Below are 17,222 nucleotides of genomic sequence, written 5' to 3'. Positions count from 1 at the left end.
TGTCACATAACTCAAAGAAATTTATCGAGAAGAAAAGCTTTAGAGTCATATGTTGCAATTTTAGCCTATAATATCACTAGTATCTATTTTAATATTTCTATTTTCAATTAAGCTTTCGATTTAATTACAAACTTATTTGATATGTATATAACGAGCGATTAAAATTCCATTTAATAAAGTTAAATAGATTAGTAAGCAAATTTCAATAATGAAAGTCTTTATCTCAAAGCAAAAGATATGAATGAGTCGAATTTTTTCAAGCACAGTGGCGACATTCGATAGTTCGCGCAGAAATAGAGTCGCTGTTTTCTCACGACGCGTGGCAACGCGGCTCGCAAATCTCCCACTTATGAAAGCTATCGCGCTTTTTACGGGCCGAGTAGACGAGAGATCGTCTACGACAACCGGGTTCCGGGAAGATGGGGAACTCCTCAAGGTATCGTTCTACCTCCCCTGTACACGCGCAGATCTCATCTCAACGAGCGCTCACGTTACTCGTAGAGTATACTAATTCCGGGATGATCCTAGGCGATGATCCTAAACGGACGCTTTCCTCATACGTGACATTTGTTTTCCGCGTGGAGAACACTGTCGTCTGCCGCTCGCAGCGAGAACCGACCACGCTGATGATTATCGTGGAGCCAGGGAGAGGATCGACGCAATTTAACGGTGTTATGCATCACTGAGTCGAGCACTGTATTGCAATTTTTCATCCCCTCGATAACGCAAAACATTCGATCTGTCCGATACCCCGAGATACACAAGAAATACAAATTTACCCATTTTTTAAAGCTTATCTCTCAGGAAAGTTGTACATAATTACTCACGTATAGTCGCGGTTATATTTTCTTCATTTCATCACGCGATATTTTCTAATATAAAAAAAAAGGAAAGAGAGATTTTAGTTATTACAAGTGTATCTCTCGTACTTCGAGTTACTCGATTATTTCCACAAGAACACACGTAAATACCACGCCATATGTTCTCTATACATCCGTCTGGTGTTCCAAGTCTTATAGTTTTGTGAAATAAGAGACCCGGGGTACACGCGCTCGTGTGTGGACAGCTAATTAAACGTCCGCGCGATGGCCGGGGGTTGTGGTCGTCGTAGTACGCGAATAAATCGCGCGCGTGTCCGTGCGATGTGTTCACGTGCACGCGGGGCCCTCGCCGCGTCGCTATCTCGATAATAGAATGATCTATCTGCGGCGAGAGCGGCAACAATGAACGGGGAGCGCGGTATACCTATATACCGCGCGCTATCGCGGCCGAGGTACGCGTGGGCATTTGATCTGAGAAAGGGGGGGAGAGGGAAGTAAAAAGGTATATCTAACCCAACAAATAACAATACGATATTGCCCTCACGTAGCCGAGCATCGAGGGCTCGGGATCGGTCATTACGCGCCGCCCGTGGGGTGCTCGGTCGCGGGTTAGAGTAAATGCATCAGTGAATGACCGGTTAAGGATTATTGTTAGGTCGGCCAATTTCTTTGCGGAGCGGAGATATTTCGCGCGGAGCGCGATTGGTAATAAATATTTGACGCGATATTTTCTATGGAGCAAGTTTTCTGTTATTGAAATTTAATATTTTGTATCTTTTGTCGCTTTAACATTTTTTACGATTTTCTTTAAATATATTTCATTGTTCTTAATAGCTGATGCTCCTCAGCTTAGGACTTTGCTAACGTAGAGAACTTTAAAATTAAAGATACAAATAAGTTTTATTACCCATTTGCTGCACCCTCAAAGAAATGTCTTCGTTTATCTTGATAAAAAATTATTTTAATCTTCGACAAAGATTACTATGTGTTAATTAAAGCTCCAAGTATTATCGAGTATACATAGCACAATTATCTTTTAGCTACATGAAGTTTTAATATTTCCAGATCACTTAATCATTGAAAATAAATAACGCCGTTGTAAGATAATAAGATCAACGGTATAAATGGCCATGATAGATATCTAATAGAACGCGCTTTACTTTGTAGATAATAATTGATGATATTGTATCTCGAGTTTTAAAAGAATATACACGTATCACTTTATACCACGGAAATGAGAAAAGATGTGCAGCGGTCATTTATATCGATGAGCGGACATCCCATTGATGCATCCACCGTACACCACCACCTTCGATACGCACATCCTAACACGAACCTGACCTCTGGGGGGGGATGCAACAACGGACGCGCGCGAATATAATGCACCCATCGTCCTCGCGCGCGCCTTCTCTATTTGCCTCCTTTGATCCATCGCCTCTTTCGTCCCACCGCGTGTGTGATCCGCCGCACGTTTTCAATAGTTAATGTACCACGGATGAAGCCCCGTTCAATTACTCGCAACACGATATCATAGCTATTTATTGTGGTCTGCCGAAGCCGAGACCTCTCTCCCTTTCCCTATATACGCTCTATCACTCCCTTTCCTCTTTCTTCTTTTAGGGCCCCACCGTCTTCCTCCTGATGACGCGGCCACGGTTACGATTCTCGCTATACGCGTTTCCACCCCGCCATTACTAGACGCGCATCAGGAAACCTTTATCCATTGTCCTTCCCGTGAAACTCCTTTCAGGGAGTCGCGGAGGATTTATTCCGGCCGTCTTCACTCGTCGGCGACGACAGATACATTATTCATCCGCGCACGCTATAGGAACTGTTCGAAGATCATTCCGAAGTTTATTATCCGCACGAGGAAAACGTTTTATCGATTTTCTCCAAGCCACCGTCCGCGCAAACATTAACATTGCATTATTAACAAACAAAAAAAAACTCATGTCGCGCATGGATCCGAGGATATCATTTTCCACGCAAGCCTCGCAAAAAGCACGACATTTTGCCGGTCGTTATCCCGCCCGGTGGAGCAGGAGGAGGTTTTTACGCTCGCGTAGCCGATATTCCGCGAATTTCCGAACCGGAGGAGAACCTTCTTCATTGCGGGGAAGATTATCGAGGGCAGATATCGGGCTGTGTGGTTCGAGTCTCTCTATTCCGCTGTTCGCGCTGATCGGCGTGGCGCGGCGTGCAGCATGGCGGGCGGCGTAATGGACGATCGTTCACGGACGGTCTTTCACACGATAAACAATCGATACCGACGTCCTGTCGTTAATCCGGAATTATCGTCCCGAGGCGCGGGACGACGGCGAACGTGGGGGTCTGGGTGCGCTGTTATCGAGAGACCAGGAAGCAATTGGAGGCCCTCCGCGCGCGCCGCTCCATACCATGCCTTCGAGTACTCGCGAGTACTTGGGCGAGCGCGCGCGCGCGCATGGATTCCTCGATCCCGATTATTGCCTGGATTCGCGCGTTTTCGAGCGAGGAAAGGGTCCGGTCGAGAAATTCCGCGTCGTTGAACCGGCGCGATTCCAGCCGGGGTTTCGAGCCGGGGGATCGCCCGCGGTTATTTTCCTTTAAATATCTCGAAGGGAAAAAAAATAAGAGCGGCCCGACGAGCGCAGCAGCCGACGGTCGGCTGTGTCATTCGGCAAATAAACGACTTCGTTCCGGGTGATCGCCGAGGTGTCTCCCAGTGGCCGACGGTAACATCCATCGCGAGCGGCGAGATGCAGCACTCGCGGCGACTCACGCCGCTCTGTCTCGATCGCATCTGGTTCCTCTCGCGACTGAGGTTACTACCGGTTCGTGCCGGGCGGGAGTGCCAATAAATCTTGTAAAGGCTCTTGTTGAGTAATTCACGACGAGATAAAAAAAAGGCGCACGAGAGCCATCACGAATAACGGTACGATATGATAATTGAGGGAAAATTAGTGCGAAAAAATAACTGAATTTTTACATTTTATAATAAAAATCGTTTCTTCGATCTTTCAGTTTTTTAATGAAAGTATGACTCGATCGTAGAATATCTTAGAAATTTTAATTCTTATCTATCTCTTTCTTCTTTATATCTTTCTTTATCTATACATAAATAAATTTTTCGTTTTTTTTTTCAAGATTGAGTAATTTTTTAATGATGTATCGAAACAACACGACATTACATCTGCAGTTAATAATTTCCAGGATTTCACGTTAATGTAGTAACAAAGAAAAATGAATTACCTGTGATTATCGCAAGTGATTATTGCACAACACACAGATATGTACGTGATCATTACAGGCAATCGTTAACTAAAATTAATCGACCAAAGCAATTGTGCAATTAGATCTTACTCGTTGCGCAATATCCAACGCAAACACACAAGCATCGCTTTTTCGATACCGATAATGTAATTATCACACGTAAGAAAAAACGCGAAATGGAGTATAAGAATAAATTTTATATTTGTAACGAATTTCGACGCAAAGAAAAGATTCAGGAGAGCCGAGAGCCAAATCAACGATTGTTAATGAGGCGGCACATAAAAAAGTCACCCGACATATTACGAGTATAACGTTTGTTATCGAACGAGGTACTCCACGAGTATCTCGGTTCTCATTAGTATCGCCCGTTTTCTTCACTCGCTTCCACCGCCCTTAACGGCCAGACCGCCTAATTTCGCAATAATGATGCTTTACTCGCGCTCATAAAGGCGCCGGCAAGTGCACATTAGCTAATGAAGCGATCTTTACTGATTGTCTTTAATGCCTAATTTTGCCAAACATATATTCGACGCCGTTCGTAACGTTCGTCTAATACATCGTGCTCATGCACGAATAGACGGGTATGTGATGATCCATTGCGATAATACATATTTTGTTTTTAAAGACGATAAGAAATTTTGAAACAAAATTTTGAAAAGAACATTAATCCTCACATGATCGCGTCTAAAATTCAGTGCCGAATATATTTCCAAACTAACTTATTCAAGAATTTGATTTAGGTCCAGTTTCACAAGTGTCGGTTAACTTTTAATCTTAGATTAACTAGTTACTCTTTCTAAGGGGGACGTTAGAAGGAGACGAAGAGTGAGTTAATCTAAGATTAAAAGTTAACCGACACTTGTGAAACTGGACCTTAGGATTTAATTATCCCACGGTTAGATTAGAATAATAAAGTAAACATATATCTACATATGTTTAATTAATATCAGAATTTCTTCTGTGATCCATAAAAATTTAATCTCTGTTCTGTAAAATAATAAAGAAACAATTATATAAGAAAACAATGCATTATCTTGTTTATATATATAGTTCGTTTTTACAAATTTACAAATCTAAATCTGGAATTAAAATCGAAAAGTAGATCGGAACACCTAAATCTTCTAAATCTCCTAGACCGAAGCAACACGCTTGAAAAATCTAAATTCTTTCACCAAGCGAAAGAACAAGGACAAAGATCGGCGAGGGGTATCGCGAACGATCGGCTACCTTTTCCGGTAGGTGGGGTAGAGGCAATGCAGATTAAAAGCGAAAGGAGAAGACATGGCGGAGAAGACCCTGCGTGCCTGCCGGGGATAGACGTCTTCTCTTGACGTCTTTTTCAGAGATGCCCGTTCGCAAGAGACGACGGCGGTGGATACCGCACCACGCGCGGGAAGAAGAGAAGAGGCACCACTCTTCTCCTACTCGCGTTGTGTTGCGTATCTCAACGTAGCACAACGATGGTTTCTCACAGGCCATTACACGGACGGCGGTCATGTGCATCGCGTATATACATCGACACGTGCACACCGCAATAACAATAATACAACGGTGCTCAGGCTATCCGTAGAGAGAGAGAGAGAGAGAGAGAAAGGGAGAGAAACAAAAGGGAAGTCACTCTTGAAGCGACTCCGCGCGAACAGAGTCCAGAGCTGCCGGGAAGTTTGCGGCGGTTTCTGGAGGATAGTCTGGGTGAGATAGATAAGGGGTTAAGAAGGTTTAGCCGTGAGATCGCGAGGTTCTCGAAATAGTTGTACCATTAACGGAGTCATCCCGTGCGAAAGCACCAGCGCGGCTTTCACAGCAGACAGACTCGCTCGCACGGTCCACGGTATCTCGCGGTAATTGAGATAAGTTTCGGTCATTTAGCCGCGAATCTCCTTCCTCTCGGCTCTCATAAATCGAATGTACTTTGTGCCGCGAGTTGAAACGCATACTTCGCATATCTTGAAACCATTCACCACGTTAAAGTCCAGAAGAATTAATAAAACGTCGCATCATTTCGATAGTTTAAACTTGAAGCGAAATGAATTGGCGAAATAAGTCACCAATGTGTGTTTCCACATTTCGAGAAACAAAGAAAGCAAAAGTATTTTAACATATTTGAATGTACATCTAGACAAGTCTAGGTTCAGTCTAATATGTTTTTATTTTTATAAAAAAAGAGAGAAAAAGAAGATTTTTATACCTATAATATTTTTATTTAGTGTAAACTGATCTACGTGAAAATTTTCTTCCAGTCTTCTGTTTTTTAATAATTAATCCTACTATTAAATCTGAGGATTCATATACATATGAATGTACTTATAGCAGCAACGCACATTTCGTTCAACGTCCTATCCAACAGCTTCAACTAGATCGTCCAGCCTACGCGCGAATTAGCCTCAGCGTATCAATGAGGACGCACCGCGCGCGCGATTCCTGGAACGCGATCGCGAGCAGATAAGTACGAGCCCCGGAGACCTAAACAATGCCGGATATTCGTATCACTTGTGGAACATAGCCAGATAGCCTCTTCATCTCCACCTCCTCTTCCGCCACCCTGCACTCCCCCTTATATTCTCCCTGTCTCTCGCGCGCGGTGCATATTATTCTTGCCGCGGGGAGTCGCCGACAAGGCAGTCGCCGATCGCAATTTGCCGATACGATTCTACCTGCCACATTGCGCGCCGGTTTTCTCTCCCGCTCCCTTTCTTTTCTGTCTCTTATCCCTCCTCTCGTTGTCTATATGTCCGTCTTTACGTTCTGGTCTAGGTCGGGTTAAAATCCTCGCTTGGGGTCGTACGGCCGGTCGGTTTGCAGCCGGGTGATACGAGGAGATACATCTCTCCCTCGGTAACTATGCATAGAACATCCTCTAAGCAACGAGTCTGGAGTATACATCAGCCCGGTCAATATATACATGCGCGCGTGTATATGTGTATGTATGTGTATCACACTAGTCGCGGTCGTGTACACGACGCCGGGTGTACCGGCCGACATCGGCGGGAGACCGGCAAGGAGAAAGAGATACCGGGGAGATACGGTCCTTCTCGCAACTAACCGCGGCTCAATTACCTATTCGCTCCGTACCTGCGAGTAGCGCCGAGCACGTCAAGCGAGATACGACCGCGCGAATTAGGATACCGTCTGTCAAAGCGAATACGAGATAAGGGGGGAAAAGAGATGTTTATTATGCCTGCTGGAAAGAGAGAATCTTTCGAGGACGTTTGTCAGGCAAAATTTTTTATGATACGAGAATAATCTAGAAGTACGTGAGTCAAGCTAAATATGTATATGTGTGTTCGCTTACTACATATTTACTACATAACCAGACATATCTCTATCTTAGTTATTAAAACTCGTAATAGAAAACACACACACACACACACAACAAAGTAACAAATTAATGCGACACGATTTTTCCATTATTCAAAATATGTGTGTGAATCACGTCGAGTTGCTGTTGTTATTGTCTCGTGTAAGAGACATTTTTAAAATTAATAACTCGATTAATGTCACTAGCGTGATACGAAATATCACGACAAATTTTTAGCAGCAATTTTGTCAGGCATGAATTAGCATAAGCGTGTATTACGTGTCCGAGAGACGAGCAGTACGAAGGGGAGAGTCTACACAGACGAAGGCAGAGGCTGCGTGCGAACTTGCAAATAAACTGTCGTAATCGGCAGCAGTCGACCAAGCGACCAGTTATGCGGGAAACGGCGCGGGCGTGCGGGGCATCTCGTCACGATCGGAATAATTAATATTCATCGACGTCGCCGAGGCACCTACCGGGGCGGTCATTCTCGTTAGAAGTCGCTGCGAGCTTCGTGCGTATCCCATGCGCGTCTCTCATATGCGTGCGTTCTTTCGCGTCTCCCGAGGCGATCGCGAGCGCTCGATAAAGTCCCCGTTGTCCGGCTCGCAGTGTCATTTCATCAATTATACTTATTCCCGAAGGCGAAATGAGAGTGCGAGCGCGCGCGCGCACGCAGGCACCACCGCCGACCGCGCTGAAGAGAAACCATCACCCATCCGTGGACGTTCCAATGCCGGTTCGCACTCAAACAAGCGAATTGACATCGGAACGCGAAGAAATATGTGGTTTGAGATCGTAATCATATTTTTTTCCTAACTTGGTAATCAGAAAGTTTGACAGGATACACATGCAATTAAGTTTTTTTTATTTCTTCTCTATATTCTATGTATTTTTTTTTTGTTCCAATAATGAATTGATAAAATATCTTTATACTTACTAAAATAATTATATAAGCAATATTTTGAAAGAGCATACAATTAACCAGACGTACAAATTTAAAATTCTTAGAAAAAATGAAAAGAAATATTAGAATGTTGGAAGATGTGTACAACCGATCATTGAGCCGAAAAAAGTTCCCATCGGCATTCCGATCGATATTTCAATTAAAATATTTTAAAAATGCTTTTAAGAATAAAAATATCGCTAGAGTAAGTTGTGACAGAAAAGATTCTGCTTTAAGAGACATAGTTCATTAATTTAGGATAAAAAAATTATACACAAAAGATTAAATAAATTTTATCTGTACGAGTTTAGTTGTTAGATCATAATAAATTTCCTACAGTGATCATTCATGTTCGGGAGAATTGTATCATCGAAACTTTCTCATAAATACAGTTGTGCACCATATATTCTAAAGAAAGTAAAATGCGAAAGAGAGAAAGAGAAAGAATCCATCTTTCTCCCTTCATGGCGTACCGTTAATTATTAATGACCGCGATGGTGGTCATCGCGCGCGAGAGCGAAATTATATTCGGTATCCTTCATCGGATATCCGCCTTTTTCTCACAGTCTGTTACCCTTGTACCTCAAAGTTCTCGATAGTGTTATTAGCCATCGATGCAAGACGAAAAAGAGAACGACTACAGCAAAGTTTAGAATTTTACTTCGTAAAAAATCTTGAAACGGGAAATTATCCTCTCCCTTTCTATTTTTAAATATCGATTCTATTTAAAAATAAAAACCACTGTAACTATAAAATTAAGTAAGGATAAAATCATGGATCTCTCTTTAAAGATATAAATTACGTTTTAGATCTTTGTTGAATATTCACGGGAGAGATATTATGTAACCGGGCAGAGCAAGCAATCTATAAAACCTCGTTATGCGGAAGTTATGCGACGAAACAAATTCCAAGAAGAGAGGAGGAGAGTTTTGTGAATAAAAGTTAGACAATCTACACGGAATGAAATAAATTCCTCAGCGGAACGGAAGCCACAGGCTATATAAAATATGTTATATTATAAAAGAATCTGCAGAGTTATCTATAAGAGGTGTCATAATATTCATAAATGCTTTAACCAATATTGTATTCATTGAATTATTCCTCGATTAATTAATTTTAGTCAACGCCACCTTATAACTATTCGTTATACTCGTTACGTCATATTGTACATTTCAATTTATAATATTCATAATGAATATTGATTGAAAATTACTTCAACCTTCTACTAAAATCCGGTTAATTTTGCCTAATTGTTCGAGGAATACGTCCTTAGAAGTTGGATCTTCTTTCTAAATCGATATCTTCGATGTTTCCCATCTCGTAGATCTCATCGCATTTGAACAGAGGGAAATTGGAACGGAGGGATGGCATCGCATAAAAATAGTAACGGATTCCTTTTAACGCATGGTAGCGCGATCTTCTCCCAGATGGGCATTCCTGGTCAAACCACATCCCGTCCTCCGCCGGCGATATTCAAGGTGGTTTCTTGCGGTGCGTCCTCTCCCTCTTTTCTCGTTCCTTTCGCTTTTCTCACCGCGGTCATTTCCAACTTGACTTGCTCCTCTGCCCCGCGAATCCACTTCTCTTTCTCAGTATGTTTGGCCACTATTATACGCAGTTGCACGCGCGCGTGCATCGGCTGACCACTTATCGCGGTCTCAATACCAATTACGCACCCATTCGTTTATTTTGCGGCTTTGCGCGTTACAGATCTTACCGTAATGTCCTTTTGTATACAGCGCCAGGATTCCCTCGCTTCCCTATTATATTCTTGCATCTCTGATATTATACCGACGTAGCCTACCATTTCGTCTCTATCCTATTATTGCCTTACGACTGAATCAACATGATATAAAACGTTGTAATACCAATTAGAGGAAGGATACTCCCCAAATATAAATATTTGTCCCTTTAGCTCCTAATTGAACAGTTATTAAGTATTACAATATAAATGAGAATTTTATAAATTTCGTCGGACGAATGAAAGATTAATACTTTTCTGCAGTGAATAACTTACCATATATGTATATTTTATATTAGTGACTGTAAATGCAAATATTTCTAATTTAAAAATAAAATAATTAATCATATGTATCGACGGCTTAAACCGCGTTTATTATTATTAATTTGTTATATTATTAGTAGATAATAATAATATAATATAATAAAAATTCGACTCTTTTTATTTCTTCTATTATTATATATGACGACAATAGACATAATTTACTCTTTTGTGTTTTATGTTTTATCTAATATAAAAATAAAATTATAAACTTGGTAAAAATATGTAAGCATACAATTTCATTGCCTTTCAAATATTAAAAATCGTGTGTTAGACACGACACTTAAAATACTCATAAGTCATTCACATTCTTAACAATTGGCATCTTTTGACTGACGGTGCGGGACGAAGAAGAGACTAAAGGAAGACTACTTCCCTTCGTGAGTGTTCAATCGAGTGGGAAAGTCGTTGGCACCACCGTCGTGAGAAATACGCGTCAAACGCAGAAGAGCGAGAAGACGAGGAAGAAACTCGATTCGCTCGTGACCGATTTTCTTTGCCTACCGGCGGCGACAGCGGCAGCGACACGGCGGCCGCTCGCGCGCAGATGGCGGGAAGAAAATCTGAAAAGGGAGTTGGGTGGCGGGACAGGGGGACCGGGATGCCGCAGTTAACGTCGTAAATCGCATCCCTCGGAATTTATGCGTAATCTACGGTGACCTACGGCGAGCGGTTTAATGTTGCAGAGTTATGCGCCGGGGATACACTCGCGCGCGCGCGCACACGCTTCGTGCCACACATGACACGTACACACGCACGCGTGCGTGCGTACGCACTTAGGTATACGTAAGCGACCTAGCCCAATCTCGGCGGCCCACGCCGAGTCACAGAAGGGCAAGGGAGTAGCTCCGCGCATAACGCATTCCCCGCGGACGAAGAAGGCAAAGAAGAAGAGAGAAACTGAGGAAGAAAAGGAGGAGGATGAGGAGGAAGGAAAAGAACGCGGCGAGGAGGAAGGCCACGGTATAAGAGTTAGCAGGGCGGTGCGTGGGGTCACAATGCCCTTAGGCCCTTCCTCCTCCTCCCCCCCCCCTCTCCGCCCCTTCCTTTCTATACCGGAGACCTCAGCTTTTTCTTCGTCTTCAGCATCAACTCGACCTCTTCTTCGTCCTCGTCCTCGTCGTCACCGTCGTGGTCCTCCGCGACCGTCGTCGGCGGTGCCGCGCCGCGACTCGTTATGGAAAGCACACGGGATATTGTTGCTCGTATATATGGAGAGTACCAGGGAAGCGCATCGTGCTTGTACTATGCAGATGATTCCGCGATATGGGCTATTCATTGTGAGTCATTTAAGAGTTTATACGCGGTCGGTGCACACATCTATATACACGGCCGCGCCGTGATATGTTATTATATTGCGTATTGAAAGTTCTCCGAGGTACACGGTATATTGCACGCACGAGAGAAAGAAAGAATTGGAAATCCGCGCCGGAAACGCAATGTGCTCCTTTACTCGTCTGATAGTATCCAAAAAATTACGATATCTACACAGATTCGCTATTTGGATGACGCGAAATAAGAAGATAACTATGATCTCATTACAATAGTATATATACACATGATAGAGATATAACACGTAGAAAGATATTTGACACTTTCCGGAAAATATTTGTGTTTAATTTTCTGTCATCCGCATTAAATCTGCACTTGTGCTACTGAGATATAATTTATTTAAAAAATATAGAGGTTTTTTGTAATTTTGATAACTGATAAATATATGAAATGTTTGCCGTGCGTAAGATTTCGGGAAGATATTTAAAAAATGTTCCTTTTAATTTGAATAAAAGAGGAATTTTACAGAGATAAAAATATACTTTCAATAAGTTCATACGGACCATCGCGATCAACAATCTGGCGATTAACCGATAAAATCGAAAATACGATAGATTAGGTACATGTCACACGCTCGCTAGGTTCATCCACGCGAGACAATTATGTTTCCTTGACGGTGTCCTGGTTTCACAATGAGAACTAATGCGCAATCGCACGTCGATCGCGTCAATTAATCTGCGGGAGATTAACATTCCGATTAGACGATACGCGGCGATACTTCCTGTGGAGTTCCCGAGCGCGTTACGTGCGGTATGTACGCGACGACGGCCTCGGCGGCCTCGACGGCGTCTGCGATTACGATCGTCGGCGTGGTCTTTGCCGGAATACCGATGAATAAACAGGGGAGAGTCGTGATAAGCGCCTGAAGCCGTAGCGCGCCGGCACGCATTATGCATGCGCGAGAGCGAGAGTAAATGACGGAGGTTGCAGCGCTGATGATGGTGATGATGCAAAACGCGATGATAATAATAACGACGACGTGGACGTCGTCGGGAATGAAACGGACACGCGTCTGCCTGCCTGCCTGCCTGCTTGCCTGCCTGCTTGCCTGCCTGCCCGCGTGCATCTTCGCGCGCGTCCTCCGCTTCGAGGGGGCGAGTTTTTCCAGGCCGGCGGGGTCCGTCGAGGCTTTGCGCCTACGATACATCCCGTGAATAGAAGTAGCGGAATGGAAGGCCGCGACGAGATCGGTCAATCGTGTGTAATTGGCGAAACGGCGATTAACATAAATGACGAAGGCAGGGGTCATCAGGCACTTTTGTTAGTTACGTCGAATGGATTCGATTGTATTTCGTCGCGCTGGAGTCTCCGCGGGAAACCGCGTGATCAACTGATCAATTTGAATTCAAGCTATTCTGCTTCATATGATTCGCGTGAATTTATGTTACGCGATCAGATCAATAACATGGCGTGTAATCTTTGATATTTCTCCTCATCGCATCATTTCGAAGCCTTTTAATTAATAGTAAATGCATACAAATGGGAATTATGCTCCGCACGCGTTCTCCAATCGATATGTACACGCGAGATCCATAGAGACATTCGAGATCAATATTGCAATGACATCAAAATGGAACTATTAAGAAGTGTCGTGAAAAAACGCCAATTGTGGTCTAATCGATTCCTCTTGTCCACCTCATTTCCGCGCTATAAATTCTCGGATCGGATAGCGGTTGGATACGATCCTCCGGGATCTGAGAAGTAAATTATGCTCGGAAAGGTTCGGATGAGAAAGTGGTAGTTATATAGAGATAGTAGGTACTTCGAAAAACGCTGAGTCGCTGAATGTAACATGCGATTTTTCTGTTTCGTTTCAGGAGGATTATAGTCAACGCAGACGCTTATCGACACCTAGCGGCAGCCCGAGCCCTCCTAGACCGACCAGACTCTCGAGATCCACCGGCACTCTCACCAGAGAGGAAGAGTCCTTCTGCGAGTCCAGCAACACCCTGACCAGGGACAACCAGGGCCAAGAGGCGGAGAGGAAGGGCTGGTTCAAGTCCCTCTCGAGGAAGAACAAATCCAATGCCGCAGTAAGCGTCATTTTCTATTCCTGACAATTTTATTTTCCTATTTCTATTACAACTTTCCTATTCTTGCTTCTCTATATTCCTATAACTAAACTTGCTAAATTTATCAAACCTGCTAACGATAAGATTGATCGCTGACATATGTATCTATGAAAATCTCAATCAACTAACAAATTTCTATACGTGTCTAATCTGGTTTCTGAAAAACATAAGAAATTCAATTCTAAAAAGTTAAAAGATGCATTTAAGTTTTTTTTTTCAAAATCCTGAAAAAGATATAATTTGTTGCACTGAATTCTTTAATAATATATAGCTTACAAGTGGATATAAAATATTATTTCGTTCGTATGAAGTAATCAGATCCTCAAAAACACCGACGAACGAGTCCACGGTGTCTTTCTTCGAAACCGGCGAGTCAGGTGGGCGAAAATGATCGTATACTTAGAAGTCGTCAAGGGGGAAACGTCATCGTATTTGGACTCGATCGGAAACTCGCGGCAAATCATCCCTCCGAGAGGCCTAGAATCTTTTTCGCGGGTATTATCCGATAACGAGCGGATTCTCCTGGATCGTGCCGTGGTTATCTCGCGCGCAACTCGCGCACCAGTCCCGTGCGCATTCATCAGTCAGATCGCGGGTCGCTGCGCGGAGCCATTAGGGCAGCGCAACCTCCAATTACCGGTTTGATTAAATGCTTAACTAACTCCGCGCGCTCTGTGGTTTAATTTAATCGCGAGATTAAGTGCCGATCAGGAGGTTGCTTGCCTAGCCCTATAAGCCGACCATCGTCCCGCGCGGCCGCGCGCGCACGGGAATAATCTCTGTCAGGTCCCGATTCTCCTCCGATCTTGGGAAAGGAGCGGAAAGGAGAGGAGAGGAGGAGACGCCGCTCTCCTCGCGCGCGCGCGCTCGTTTGAGATGATTGCGTGCGTATGAATCTCGCCGTGGACGATGATCTATCGGATGAGTCGGCCCGGGGAGAATCATGACTCATGAAAGCGCCGTGCGATGCAACCACGGGGGGAGGCCGCGATTTTTGCGAGCCGCGGGAAGAATACAGCTTTGTACACGCTCGCGCGATTTTCTCCCAGCCGACCGAGAGACGGGGCTGCATGGATTCCGAAAAATCGCGACCTTCGATGGAGGCCAGTTATGTCTGACTTCGCGCTCGTCTCGAACAATTGACAAAGAAGAGTCTCGCGTCGTATACTCTATTTTCTCGCATTCCCGTTAGTAGCTTATAGCGTCCTTAATCTTTATCCTTAATCTTATATTATTCCCTGGAGGACAATGACTCAGAACAAACGCGTAATAAGTTTTTATCGGATAAAATCTCGTTACTCACTTGACTTTTTATATTGCATCTTTTTCTTCTATCAGATAAAAAATACACTTGTCATTATAGATCTATTATTTAATTATTCAATTAAAATAGTATTCGCATTATTTGCTGAACCTTGTTGCAATAAAATGAGAAATCTTGGTGGTAAAAGATAAAAAATTATGTGGTTTAAACATACGGAAATCTCTCTTTTGTATCTTTTATACTTAAAAAAAGGTCCTTTTTTTAAGTATAAAAGAGAGACGATCTCATGAAGAATTAGTTAAGCTATAGTCAAGGTTCGAGACTGGCAAAACCGCCCCTAAAAGTCGAGAAACCGAAGCCAAGTATGTGCTTATAGCTATGAAAATTACATAGTGTCACAGAATAATATATCATTACGGCGATACGTTTCAATCTATCGCACTTGCGAAGTTCGTCTTCTGTGCGCGAAATTATAACGTTCGATAAATCGATATTTGGAATAAGCGGACGTAATTGTTATACGCAGAAATAATTTGTGCGCGGCTATATTTGGTGTCCCCCCTTTCCCCCGCCCCCTTCGAGATCATGAATAATGAAGCGTCGATAACTTTGCAGCCGGTGGATAAAAAGCTGAGAATACCCGAGAGCGAGATCTTGACGACCGGCACCGAGGATGAGGAAGCTTCCTCCGCGCCTGAACGAGTTTCCGTGCAAAAGAATCTCCGCTTCTTCGGCGATACGGATCAGGAGTCCGTCTCGTCCAACAGAGACCGCAGGTAAATATACGCTATAATATAAACCGCGTATATACATCGACCGGTTGAATATTTCGCGCAAGAATGAATTCAAATATTTCGAATGTCGACCAGCTAACTTTCTTATCGTCATGACATTTTGTTCCAATTAATACCGTCATAAACAAAAGTATAATCGTCTACTTCCGCTATTCATTTTGCTTTAATTATTAAATCTAAATAAATTAGTTTTTTTTTTCCTCAAAAAATTATAAGATTTACTTTTTATATATTCTTATCAGAAAGAAGATAATGTATATGTAGTTAAATAAATAGATAAAAATATAATTTAGACCACGAAAAGGTTTAATTACTTTAATTAATTATTTCAGAAATAAACGAGTTGACGACCACGCCTGCTCGAGGCGTGATGTCACGAATTCGAACCGCCGGGGTATCATATCAGCCCCAAGAAAATCGAGACTCGCTGAAAGCGCATTATCATCAGGCGAAAGTACAACCGGCGATAGCAGCCAGCAAAGTCAAAATTCTCAGAGATCGCAGAGATCTGTCGTGTATCTTCACGCTGCTACAGGTACAATAAAAAAATTGTACTTCTCACATAGCATTCACATAGTTATTGTTATATAATTTTATGTCTTATTTAAAAAAAAAAAGATTTGCAATATTGTAATTTACTCTCCATTGCAATATATATTTAATTTCTTGTTTCAACCTATTTTACGTTGCGTTAAATTTCTTTATTATTCGCTCTGTACTTGTGCTATAACGTTTAACGTATTCGTGAAACTCGTAAAATTGACCGTATGGTAAAATTTGCAAGAAATACATATGCGGAAGGAACATTCTCCACTCCTTTCGATAGTCGAAAACGGCTTGTTTTTCCGTATGTTTAGGCTTCGTTTTATGGCTGTTTGTTTATTGTCGAGGGAAAAAAATAGTATCCGGTCAATTTTAAAAGTGTGCTGAAACGATCTATAGTGATTTTTTATTGAAATGTCTTTTTATTTCGGAAAATACCGCAACATAAAATAGGGTAATTTCTCGCCTCGATAGCAAGAAATTCAATATGGCTGCGGTGACTATCCAGGAGCCTTAAGTCAATTTTATCGTAATAAAAATATCGAAATGTTATTGATACTCATTCATGTTCCGAACAAACGAAATATCTTTCGTGAATTAAGCTTCTCAGATTAAAATAAATAAAATGGCATTTGCTTAAATTAAAAATTAAAAAGTGATAAAAAATGGCATCAAATTTTTCCTGCGGAAATATTGATTAATCCATTTTTTCAAATACACATAAGCAATTTCTTCAACATCTTGTATATAACATTGGGTTAAAACATTATCACTGTCCAATGACAGTCATGCTCTATGAAGCATATTATTCATCGACAATCATCGAACACTTGGAATT

At 42.5% G+C, this 17,222-nt stretch overlaps 1 protein-coding gene across 2 annotated transcripts in view; it reads left to right on the top strand.

Annotated features, from left to right (window-relative positions):
• The window catches only part of Blo (bloated), a 115,720-nt gene that overhangs the window by 96,932 nt on the left and 1,566 nt on the right, over positions 1-17,222 (top strand). For both annotated transcript variants that reach the window (XM_077424630.1, XM_077424629.1), the window contains exons 4-6: positions 13,529-13,744; positions 15,663-15,823; positions 16,174-16,376. In XM_077424630.1, the coding sequence (XP_077280756.1) occupies positions 13,529-13,744; positions 15,663-15,823; positions 16,174-16,376 (580 nt within the window). The remainder of the gene's footprint in view (positions 1-13,528; positions 13,745-15,662; positions 15,824-16,173; positions 16,377-17,222) is intronic.

Source organism: Temnothorax americanus, unplaced genomic scaffold, assembly GCF_048541705.1.
Source record: "Temnothorax americanus isolate GAGA-0224 unplaced genomic scaffold, ASM4854170v1 Scaffold87, whole genome shotgun sequence".
Lineage (NCBI taxonomy): Eukaryota > Metazoa > Arthropoda > Insecta > Hymenoptera > Formicidae > Temnothorax > Temnothorax americanus.
This window is presented reverse-complemented; position numbering and strand designations above follow the sequence as displayed.